We start from the raw sequence: 12,825 nt of genomic DNA, 5'->3' as shown, positions 1-12,825 counted from the left end.
ATATTAAATAGGTACCATAGAGCACATAAAAGAAAGGATGAAATCCAAATGATCCAAATGGTCAAGCGAGAAACTTGCTCATGATCTGAAATGAGTAATTTAAAAAAAACATGAATATCTAACGATGATAAGACTATCGCTTAGGAGCTGAAAGCAACAAAAACCACAACCTCCTTAACCTTCATCAGACTATAAGCTGATTGATAGTAAGATATTGATCATAGTCAATCTGCTTATTTATTTACTTTAGAGCTGTAGTGAAGAAAATATCACGGGAAGCATGAATAAAATATCAGGAATAGTATTCAAATTCTTGGTCAGTTTAGCAGGAGTTCAAACAAATTTACCTGATAGAGAACAATTTCTATCATATCCTGAATTTGGGATTTCCAGAATCCATGAGCAGATACTATGTTGACTGTTGTGTCTGTTAAGGTGTAAAAAGACCTAAGCTTACCCCGTAATATGGGTTAGTACTATCAGACCCACTCCATTCTCTTCCGTTGTTTCTTGAACTTCTCCACAAGTGCTTTATCTTAACTTTCTTTCCGCTCTAAACAACTCCATTTGCGTGTACTTTGTTGTCATATCTATGATGTATCTATATCTTGAAGTTAAGCAATTGAATCAGTAAATCACGTAAACAATATATCCGCATAGGTGCAAGTGCAACCAAGACCTACACCTACTCACTAACATGGGCCAGCATTATCAACAATCAGCTATTACTTCCACTGATTGTCCACTTTTCCATGAGTCCATCCACACTGCATAACGATTCCAATGAAATTATGTGCACCAGGTAAGACTCCTCCAACTAGAAAACAATTGGCTTCAGATACAGCAGAAAAATTAAGATGACTAGATTTAGATTTGGATCTGGACTACAAACACGATTAGATAATGCTTGCAGAAAGGCAAAAGTAACCCAAACGCAGCATCACATAATGCTGTTTTGCTGAGGTTTATAATTAATAGATAATGCTTGCAGAAAGGCAAAAGTAACCCAAACGCAGCATCACATAATGCTGTTTTGCTGAGGTTTATGACTTAAATCAACTGGCTTCAGCTCAAGATCAGCACTCATCTCAATACATTTGTCATTGGAATGAGGCTTGGTGCAAGACAGTACCAATGAGAACACAGTAAAGTTGGTGACTTTCTTGGGTCAGTGCAAGGTAGAAGACAGGCTCTGATAGTGAGCCTCTTGCTAATTTTTTCTGGAGATTAAGCTTTCCCCGAAAGCAAGAGTGGCAGATGATGAGGCTTGAATTGGGAACCTTTTAGTAAATGAGTTCACATTGGGATCAAACTTTTCGATGGAAAAGCTTCCCAAACTTTTCAACAAAAGAAATGTTCCCATATATGTTTGAGTGAAGATTAAAAGCATCACTAGCCACATCAGCATTTCGGTGCAAGGCTAAAAGAATGAGAAATAAAGCTAAAAACAAAGAAGCATGCGGAAAAAAACACACTCGGACCTTTGACCAAATGACTCCACTTTTCCTTCATAACAACATTAAAAACTAAATAGATTTTTAATTTTTAAATCATAAAATATGAAGATAAATGACAATCAAAAAATCAACCTTTTACGCACTTCTTATCAGAGACGGATCCACTCTTGCAAAGTAGTGTCAAGTGATACCATATTGCTCTAGAGGGACTAGGACTCACCCCTGCTAAAAATAAAAAACCAATCCCATTAAAGAATAAGAAATAAAGCTAAAAACAAAGAAGCATGCGAAAAACAACACTCGGATCTTTGACCAAATGACTCCACTTTTCCTTCATAACAACATTAAAAACTAAATTGATTTTTAATTTTAATATTTATATACTATTTAAATCATAAAATATGAAGATAAATGACAATCAAAAAATCAACTTTTTACACACTTCTTATTAGAGGCGGATCCACTCTATGCAAAGTAGTGTCAAGTGATACCATTTCGCTCTAGAGGGACTAGGACTCACCCCTGCTAAAAATAAAAATCAAGCCCATTAAAGTACTTGGTGACCCCACTAAAATACTTGGTGACCCAAATAAGGAACTTGGTGACCACTACTGAAAGTCCTACAAAACCATGATTGCTAAGTGACAAACTAAAAAATATGTATTCGATTATGGTACTGATAACGCGATTATGTACGTTTTTCAAAATGTGTAAACTCGTCAAGGACAATTATAATTTTCTTTATTTTTAATTATATAGGGACACTACTTTAAAAATCCGATACACCGCTGCTTCTTATCCTTTCAAAGAACCACAAGTCAAATATGGCCTCAAATAACTAAAGGGTAGGATTTACTATCTTTACTGTCACGTGAATAATCAAATCTGATTTAACCAAACAATTTCATCCTTTAACACCATTCACCATTTTAAGACCTAAATTGCCCCCTTAAACCAGACTGAAAAACAAATTTAAAGCTCTATCAAAAGGAACTCTGTTGTCCTATAAATCTAAGAGCACATTTGGAGGAAAAAAAATAACTAAATCTTGAAATTAAAATAAAGTCAGGAAAACTCACAAAAGAACCTCAAAAAAACTAATCCCTATTTAATTCTATGCCCGCATCCAGTTAGAATAGGATATATAGCTAATATATTGTTTGCCACAGAGTGACTACGAATAAGATAACTGAGGTATGCCCAGGCCTGTACTCAGATATCTTAAAATTGCAGTGAAAGTTTTCTTCAAGTAGACAAATTTTCAATGGCATACCGAGATAGTCCCCAGATGTTATTTGAAAAAAAAAAGTCTCATGTGATCAAATATGATGAAGGCTTGACTTCTGATTTGCTCCTCTGCATTATGTTGATTATATAGACGAAGAAAATTTTGCAAGTTCTTGGTTTTGTTTTTGATGTTGGTGTAAGATTATACAGTGACATTTCCTATGACTAGTAAAATGCACGCGCATTGCATGTGGGCACACATGTTTAATATTGAAAATTTTAAATGTGGACCGTAAAATGATGAAGTGAATCGATGGAAAACTCTCGATTCATGCGTTTCAGCTGGTTTAAATTTGATCAATAATCATGGAACCTAATTAAAGGATATAATTAGAAATTTGTGCAAGCAGACTCTTAGGTAATTAGATTAGCTAACAAGCTGGAAGAACCTGAATGTGTAGGGTAATGGTACAAAGCAAGGAGCCAATTCATATCATGTTCTAATTTTAATTACCTTATCAGAATCTATGTTAATCATCAGCGTTTAAAGTTAAAACCAGTGTTTTTAAAGGCGCTCTCGGGCGATCGCCTCGGGCGCAAGGCGCTGCGGCGCAGTGAAATAGCGCCCCGCATGAGGTGCGGGGCGCTACAGTTACGCCAGGCGCGCGCCCGAGAGCGCTTCGCCTGTGTAAGGAAGGCGAGCGCCTCCGTTTTCAGGGCGATGGGCTTAAGAAATCGCGGGCTATCGGGTAGAAACCCGACTCAAGCTGCTACCCAAAAGGGTGAAAACAGATCTAACCTGTTACAGCAAAGAATTAGGGCTTTTTCAGTGTGATTGGCTTCTCCGACAGTTCCTCTCCCCTTCAACTTCGTGTTCGGTCTCTCCCCTTCAACTTCGTGTTCTCCGACGAGAAGCCCCGACGAGAAGCCCCGACGAGCAGCCGGCGGTGAGAACGAAACTGCAGCAGGTAATTTTTTTCCTTTTTTTTCTTTTCTTTTCTTCGGTCTTTTTCTTCGGCTTCGTGTTCTCCGACAGTTCGTTTTCTTCTTTTTTTTTTGACTTGGGTCTTCTGTTCCCCTTTATCTTCGGTATTTTAATTTTTTTTTAGCTGCTACAGAGTTTTCTTTTTTTCTTCTTCTCACAGGAATATTTAACTGTTAATGTTTTTTTATTTTCTTTACCTGCTACAGTGTTTTCTTTTTTCTTCTCCTCTTCTTCTCTTCTCGGGAATGTTTAACTGTTAATGTTTGAGATAGTAAATCAGTAAACTATTTTTTAATTGATAATAGGTAATTATTTAAGTTTGGTTTGTGGACTATTTTGATTAATAATAGGCTAATGATTAATTGATGTTTGATCACTTGATTAATAATAGGCTAATTGATTAATAATAGGCTAATGATTAATAATAGGCTAATTGACATTAGGCAATTATTAAAGTTCTGTTGACTCTTAAGAGTCTTAAGACGAGGTTGATCACTTGATTGATTGATTAAAGTTCGGTTGAAATGCGCAGTCATGAAATTATGAAATTGCAACAACATCGTTCTTATTAATACATATCAGTCATAATTGTTGCAAATGTGCTACAATTTGATTTCCAGTGCGAGACTGCGAGTATTGATTCTTGCTATTTGAGCTAGGTGTTGTGCTACTAGTTGACTTGAAACTTGAAATTTGAAACTTGATTCGTCATTTGTAACCTGTAAAAAGGAAAATAAAATTTAGCAATATAGTTAGTGATGCAATATATTAGTATGAAAATTTTGTGATCTGGAGTGCGTCTCGCTTCGCTCGGGCGCGCGCATCGCATTGCGCCTTGCGCATGTACGCGTAAACTGACTTTGCGCCCCGCATTGCGCCTCGCGCATTGAAAACACTGGTTAAAACAAAACATACAGACATAGAGGGCCGAATTTACTAAATACTTGATATCCAACATAGATTAATAGGGTAAAAAAAATTATAATCCTATGCATGAACAAATTTCTTCTGTAAACACAATACCAACATTAAAAGATGCTTTAGTATTAGAGATACATCTTTGCTCAATCTACACTAAGCTTCAAGCTATTTAAGGAAATTATAATTAATAAGAGCTTTTCCAAATAAATTTCTTAAACTTAAAGCTAAAATTGACATGATTGGATGATGGAGATATATCTCGTAAGTAGGGGCTTCTCACGTGTAGAAGCTCTTATCAATAGCATTTCCATAAAACTCTATACCATCTTTAATGCCATCCTAAGCACTTCATTTCTCAAAAATAAAAGATGGATGGTTGCAAGGAGAGGAAGGAAGAGAAATAAATCAAAAATAAATGTCACATATAAAAATGAGTTATTAATTAGAAGGTAAAAAGCCAAATCTTAAGGAGATATTACTTTAGCAATCAAGGTCTATTTGTAATAAAATGTTATATTTATCTTGGATGCATGTAAATATGATGCTTGTTGTGGTATTTATGGACAAATTTTCAAAACCAACCCTTTTGGGTTTTTAATTGCAAAAAACGACCGGTTTTGAAAATATTTATAAAAACCGACCTGTTTTCAGCCCCCTGGCTGAAAACAGGTCGGTTTTTGAAAAAAAATTTCCCAAACTTCACGGGAGTTCAACTCCCGTGAAGTTTTTCTCATAACAAAACTTCACGGGAGTTGAACTCCCGTGAAGTTTGGGAAAAAAAATTTCAAAAACCGACCCAGTTTCAACCAACTGGGTCGGTTTTTATAAATAATAGTGAAATGGGTCGTTTTTTGCAATTAAAAACCCAAAAGGGTTGGTTTTGAAAATTTGTCCTAGTATTTATATAACGTTTTTTGTCTGAAATCATGGGAAGTAAGTTAATTTTGTATTTCTAACTGTATCATCAAAAGGGTAATACAATTAGCATAATGCATTCTTAATCGTGCCCCTACTTTATGATATTATCATCAAAAATATCTTTAGTATAATGTATTTTTAAATTAAACCGTGAAATGTGTTTAGGGGGTGAATTTCAAAAGTATTTAATCTAATAAAATTTTAAGATCATTTATTTATTTTAGTCTTTTTATAATAGATTTTTAAATTCGCCTGATACTGAGATCTCTAAAAAGAAAACTAATCGCCAAATTGACTGTAGCGATTTAAATCATACTAAATTGACTCATTTTGACAACAATCAAGTTTTGAAATACACTTTCATAAATTCTAATTGAATTATGGAGGAACATACCACGCTAATACGTGTTTGAGCAAATTTGATCCTTAAAAGAAGTCAACATCTTGTGCTCTACTAATTTCTCATTCTAATTCAAGTGGAGTTCCGATTGAGCTTTTCTTTTGTAATTGTATGAATTTAGCTTGGTAGGTGTTTTGGTGAGTGGAAGACAATGTATGAGCAATTTATACTCAAAAGATAAAGAGAAGTTATATAAAGGGAAAATGAAAAGGGTTGTTTGTTATTTAATTGGGTTCATAGTTTATGCATTGATTCAAATTGAATTTTATAAGTCTTGACTCTACATTTATATTCTTGAGCTGAAATTTTGGACTTATTTGGAGCAGGTGCTCAAAAAACCCAAACCGATAAAGAATGAGGTGCATCATTCTCTAATTCTACTTAAAGTTACAGAAAGCGCTAGGCGGCCTAGGCGTTGGATATGACTCCTAGAGCTTAGGCGTCTAGGTGGAAGCCTAGGAGTTTTTCTATTTTTTAGTTTTTAATTATAATTTCTAATAGTCAATACCAATGTTCTGAAAAGCGTAGGCGTCGGATAACACCTGGTAGATTTCTTAAGTGGTGGTGGTGGAGGTTTTGCTGAACGTCGGGAGAGGTAGAAGAAGTGTTCATAGTTAGAGGAGGATGGAGGACGTGGATGCTATAATGAAGGAAATCATGATCAATAGCTAAAAGGTACAGTCCATGTAGGCAAACCACCTAGACACTCCCATAACCTAGGTGGGCAGCTTAAATACCGTTTGGTCGTTAGGCGCTAAGTAGGTAGTCAAGGTACCACCTAGGTCTAGGCATACGTCTAGACGGGCTAGGCAGAAGCTTTTCAAAAATATTGATTCTACCTTAGGTGGTCCCTACAAAACTCTGGTCCTCATATGGCTTAAACTTTGATCTCCCTCCAATGTAGTCGTTTCAACTTTTCAGAGAGGAAAGCAAGTCGCAAAGCCCCGCAACACGCAATTGAGGTAGCCCAAAAAAGTAAAAATTGACACTCTAAAATTATAAATTTAGATATAAGCATTTGCATGTAATATTAGATTATAAAGTATTGATAGTAATTATATTTTTGACCAAATATTTAAGGATAATTATTTAAGGATTAATTACAAAAAATGATATAATTGTGAATTATCAAAATTTGAAAGGGTGAAATAGGAAATCAAAATGAGTATTCTCTTTTATAAGTAGTATAGATGGAGAAAAAATTTCAGTTAGTAGGCTGTCTTGATATATAGGATACATATTTGGTGGGTTTTTTAGAACAACAGTAAGAAACGAAATATTATAGGAGGTTAAGATTCCCCTGACCATTATGCAAAAGAGTGCTTAGCAAGTGTCTATAAATACCTATTTAATTTAATTAATGACCCTGAAAGCTGCCTTAGGGGACTCTGGTTATAGTTGATTGGTGTGTATTTGTTCCATCTCTTAAATGGCAATGGAAAAGGACTATATCTACTTCTAGTGTTATCAATCAATTTCACTGGCCAGAGGGAATTCTCATTTGTGGCATCTTTCACGCGCCCATGCTATTCAAGATGTTGGAAAAAACTTTTACGATGGTGAGGAGTCAATTATTTGCTTGTTGACCTCTTCAAGCTCTGACTGACATTGCAGTTCCAAAACCAAGAAGTTATGATTTATGTGAGATCAAAACCTCACATCTAGAAACTCATACAAGCAAAAGCCTCTCCGGACTTGAGAGAGAAAAGATAGATATGATGGGAGCAAAGAGAACTAGACCTAGGGTATGGTATTTTCTAGCAATAGGGAGGGATGAGAAACTACATTAATTGTAGATCAATACTTTCAAAATCAAATAACAAAAAATAATAATAATAATAAATAAATAAAAAGTAAAATAAAATAAACTAATAAAAAAATATAAATAGAGTATTTAAATGTTAAGAAAAATAGAATGGGGTATATAAGTGCAAAGTTGTGAAAACTATAAATTATTTCAATGATATTTAGCCAGGAAATTAAAAAATTAAAAAAAAAAGACTTAAACCTAAGCCTTTAGTCCAAAGGCAAAACAACCCTTTACCCCCGTGTGGATTCCCCGCTACTCTTCTCAACCACTAAAAGGCAAAAGTCATCCAAGTCTTTTTCCAAAACTGCAAACACAAAAAGAGGACACTATTCATCATCCTTTTCCTCTTTTTGTTTTAACAAAACCCACCAAGCACCCTTTGACTTCTTTCTCAAATTAAATTCAGATTCAATTCTAAGTTTTCAGTTTGTTCCGCATCATACGGATATATGTTCATACATTTTACCCTCTATAAGTTTATTATATCAATTACTCTATATGTACACTAAGTTTATCATATCAATTACTCTATATTTACTCTATAATTTCATTTTATTCAAGGGGGTCATGGCCCCTTCAGCCCCTTTATAGCTCTGCGGTTGAAACTTCCATTGAATTACCGCACACCTTGGGGTAATATCGTTAGCCAAGAACTAAACATCATGACATGAAACAACTTCGTGTAGGCAACTTTTTCTATCTTATTCATTAAATTAGATATATATATATCACACATCTTCTATTTATCCAATCTAATTGTCCATGTAAGTTCCAAATGTCAGATGGAAAAAAAAAACTACTATTAAAAGTTAAGTGTTTTCTATAAATAAAGTAGAATATCTATCTATTATTTTATATACTAAATCAGCTTTCACTAGTTATGGGAATGACAAGTGCCAGTTCTTTTAGTTATTATTATAATTTTATTTCATTATATTATTATTTTCTGGAAATAATATCTATCGTATCTACTCTTTGATATCGTTTTTCAACCTTCTTATGCCATGCGCACCACTCCCTCCCTCCCTCCCTTCCAAACCCGCATCAACTCAGCCATCTCTTCCAAATTCCGGTGCATTTCACAGGTGACAAACGGGTATAATAATAAAAGAAGCCAAGTCTTTTAACAATTTGAATGACGCATAAGAACACAAAAAGCTTGTAGCTCAGAAACTCACGCTGAGTTTGGTAGTAGATCTAATTTGATTAAGCACCAGCGGCATAGTCGCCGTACGAATCAAAATCGTCGTCAACACAATGGAAGCCCACCTGCCACACACAAATCACACTCAAATCATCTCATAAATTCCCCAATTACCAAGTTTTTTATAAAAAATCACAATTAAAACTAACCAATTAACCCCAGTAAAAGAATGAACCAAATCGATCAAGTGCTGCAGCGCAGCAACAGGAAGGTAAGAATCCGCGGCAGGAACGGCAGAGGCAACAGAATCCAACAACGAGGTATCAATCGCCGGATCGATCAAGACGTCGGCATCATCCTTGATGATCTCGTCAGATCCATGGGAGCCAGATGACGACGAAGAGGAGTAGGATCTGAGGAAGGGATCGAGACCTAGAGGGAGAGGAAACCCTAGATTTCTAGGGTTTCGGATCTGAGATGCGAATGAAGGGGACAGGGGCTGAGATTGGGATTGATCGCGGTCGAGGGAGTTGGGAAGGAGGTGGGAGAATGAAGGGAGGAGGCGGTGGCGGGCAATGAGCGTGAAGCCTGAGGTCAAGCTCCGGCGACCGAAAGTCGCCATGGCGAATTTGGGAGCAGAGATCGGAAAAAGATGGTGCCTTTGAGGACTAGCGAAGGGGTTCAGGGCTTTGGGTCTTCGGAAGCGCACGCGGTTGGCGCGTGCACGAACCGCTAACTAACTCATCTTTGCTTGCGGAAAAAGAAGGGCTTTTCATTTGATTGCAATGTTTTGAATTAGTCCCTAAGTCATTGAAAATTGATAATAGGTCCCTTAATTCTTAAGGACGATAATAAAACGTGAGAAATATCAAATACTTACTACGACAGCTATCACCATAGCGAAGTATGTGCTTTTATGAGCCTCTTGACTCTTACTTCCTTCTCAGCGCAAAACGTAAGCGGAAACTAACAGGGGTTAATTTTAGAATACCTTCCTACCTACGCTCAACTAAGGAGGGTGTATAAAAAATCCTTCTCAACTAGGGGTGCATTCGATCCGCATACAGCTCGGATATGTTACTTATGATATTTATATCCGCTGACCTATCTCGGATATGGATACAATACAGATATACCTTGGGAAGGAAAATTCATATATATATCCGCTAAAATCGAATACGGATACTGATATATATGCGGATATATAAGCGGATATGTATGTGGATACAAAATGTATATGAGAAAATTAGATAGTATTGAAAAAAATATAGCTCTTGTGGATACAAAAGAGTTCATTAATATGCTCATTACATCTGAAAAGTTAAGATTAGACATCTTGAACATCAAAAATAACCTCAACTCCCAGTCTAAGGATTAATATTATCATAATAGTACGACTAATATGTATTCAGATATTTTGGATATGGATCTGGATATTTCACTACGAAACCATATTTGTAACCATAGCCTATCAATTATGGATTTGAGTAACCATATCTATATCATAACGGATACGATTATGGATATTTCCTCAGATACGGATATAGGCTCTGTTTGGCAAAAGTAGCTTAAAGCTGCGAGATTATAGCTGAAAGCTATTAAGCTAGTTGAAAGCTGTGAAATTGTAGCTGATAGCTGTGTAGCTACCTGATTGACTAGAGCTGTTTGGCAAAAGTAGCTGTACAACTAGCTTAAATTTGTTAAATGACTAAAAAGGACATGCAATATTATTGATATAAAATTAGAATTATTAAGGGCAAAACGGAAGAAGAAAAATTGACAGCCCCTTCCCAAAGACAAACGCTACTTGATGTAGCTTTCCAAAAGCTACTTGCAAAAGACACAATCTTCAAAATAATCTTCTCCTATTTTTGGTCACCAAACAGCTCTACTAGCTTATTGACCAAGTCAATAAGACACGATCTCTTAGATAAGACACAATTTCTTGTTGCCAAACAGTGCCATAGTTTAGCACCATGACTCTCAACAATTTTAATTGGAGAAAATCATCCTTAGTCCAAGGGTGCCTGTAGACCCCATTCCCCCCCCCGCCTCCACCCACCCACCCCACCCCACCAACGATCTAGATTTTTTTTAACACCCTGAATGTTTCTCGATTAATCGCCCAACTAACAATGCTAAGTCTAACATGTCATGTGAAAAAACGAGTGCCCTAAATGTTCCTCGATTAATCCCCCTAACTAACAGTGTTATGTCTCGCATATCACGTGACAAAACAATTGAGTTAAAAAGATAAGACGCCCTTCATGCATACAAAATTAGCCAGAATATTTGCAAGATGAGAGAAGAAATTAGATAGAAATAAAAGGGGAGAAAAGGAAAAATTCGGCACATGGCACGGGGGGTGGTCTTTTCTTACTAGTTTGGAAATCTTTTTAACGAAAAGAGGATTGTTTTTAAAAGGATATTCAAGTTATTTAACATTTTGAAGCAACAATGTCATGTGAGTTGGCTAAGAAAAGTGTGAAGATCGGGCGGGGGAGATTAAGACAAATTTTCAAAATTAAGAGTGGTTATCTACAATATCCCAATTTTGAGGGGGTTTCCTTGAATTAATACAATTAAGGGGTTAAAATTGAAAAAATGCTAGAGGCACATCATCTCAAGCACATCCCCAACCACATCCTCTCTATCTACAGTGCAGTGGGTCCCATCAAGTGTGGGACCCACTGCACTGTAGATAGAGAGGATGTGGTTGGGGATGTGCTTGAGAGGATGTACCTGTAGCACTCCTCTTAAAATTGGCAGGTTTTCTAAAATTAACCATAAATAAAACATACAATTTTTGTCATTGTAGACCACAAAGTTTTTAATAACTATGTTTACACCTTCTAATCTTCTTATTTCTAACTCTTTTAACTTGTTTAAAAAAACATATGTTATAGCCTAGAAAATCAACGAGTACTAATCTCCCTAGAGAAGCTGACATGTGTCTCACCCCTCATCTAATCAGACGAATTAAGGCAAAGACGACTCAAACTACTCATATAGCCGACTTTGTCGGTCGACAACTTGCGTGGCCAAGTCAAAAGGCGGTAATTGTTGGCCACCTCACCCTATCGACCGTATAGGCCGACCACTTGCATAGCCGAATCAAAAGGCAATACTTGTTGGCCACCTCACCCAATCGACCCTATCAGCAACCCGCACTCGTGACTCGCTATATCAGCCGACAACCTGCGTAGCCGAGTCAAAAGGTGGTGCTTCTTGGCCTTTGACCAAACAAAAAGGGAGACTGCAGTTACCTCGAACCCCTCGCTAGCCGACTGCTCTTGCATTAACTGCTCTGACAAAATATCATTACTCTAGCCCCCATAATCTTTATGACTCATCGGACCTAGTTAGCTCCAAGCACTTGCTGTCATTCGCTCATTAAATGACTAGATGACTCACTTTCTTCTGTGACCGACACCTGAAAGGTATTTGCTTACCCAGTAGTCTGACTGGACTCGGCCAAAGTTACCTTCATACCCCTTTGGTCTGCTATAAATTAGAACTACGTTGCATGGGGTAACTTCTTTTGCTTTTTGGCAATTTTGAATAACTACCTATACAATTTGTCCTTGGTTTTCTTACTCAATATCAAAATACTGACTTGATCATCGGAGGAACAACCGAAAAACCCAAACTCCTCACTCTCACAAGTTTTGCACGTGCAGGAAAGAATAGTGGACTCTGGAACCAGTCATCTGAAGGAGTTTGAGGATCCTAATTACTCACATAACTAATATAAACCCTATGTTTGATAACTAACATTAACAACACCCTTGTTAGATTCAACTAGAGTTTGAAAATCTTTACTACTATAAAAAGAGGATGGGGTGTTAAAACTTTTAACTTTATTTTTTGTCCTCTCAAATTTTGATAAATTCTACCTATGTCATTATCTATAATTAATCTTTCTTAAATAAATATAACATCTCATTAATTATGCACCTCCTC

General features: G+C 36.4%; 1 protein-coding gene across 1 annotated transcript in view; it reads right to left on the bottom strand.

Annotated features, from left to right (window-relative positions):
- The window catches only part of LOC109827781 (mitochondrial inner membrane protein OXA1-like), a 25,600-nt gene extending 16,008 nt beyond the window's left edge, over positions 1–9,592 (bottom strand). Inside the window, exons 1-2 of the mRNA XM_020394796.1 lie at positions 9,072–9,592; positions 8,897–8,987 (exon numbers count right to left, since the gene is read on the bottom strand). Coding sequence (XP_020250385.1) covers positions 8,897–8,987; positions 9,072–9,484 — 504 coding nt within the window. The 5' untranslated portion in view covers positions 9,485–9,592. The remainder of the gene's footprint in view (positions 1–8,896; positions 8,988–9,071) is intronic.
- Between the last annotated feature and the right edge of the window lie 3,233 nt (positions 9,593–12,825).

This window comes from Asparagus officinalis, unplaced genomic scaffold, assembly GCF_001876935.1.
Source record: "Asparagus officinalis unplaced genomic scaffold, Aspof.V1 AsparagusV1_Un433, whole genome shotgun sequence".
Lineage (NCBI taxonomy): Eukaryota > Viridiplantae > Streptophyta > Magnoliopsida > Asparagales > Asparagaceae > Asparagus > Asparagus officinalis.
Note: the sequence above shows the minus strand (reverse complement) of the source record. Positions and strands in the feature narration are given on the sequence as shown.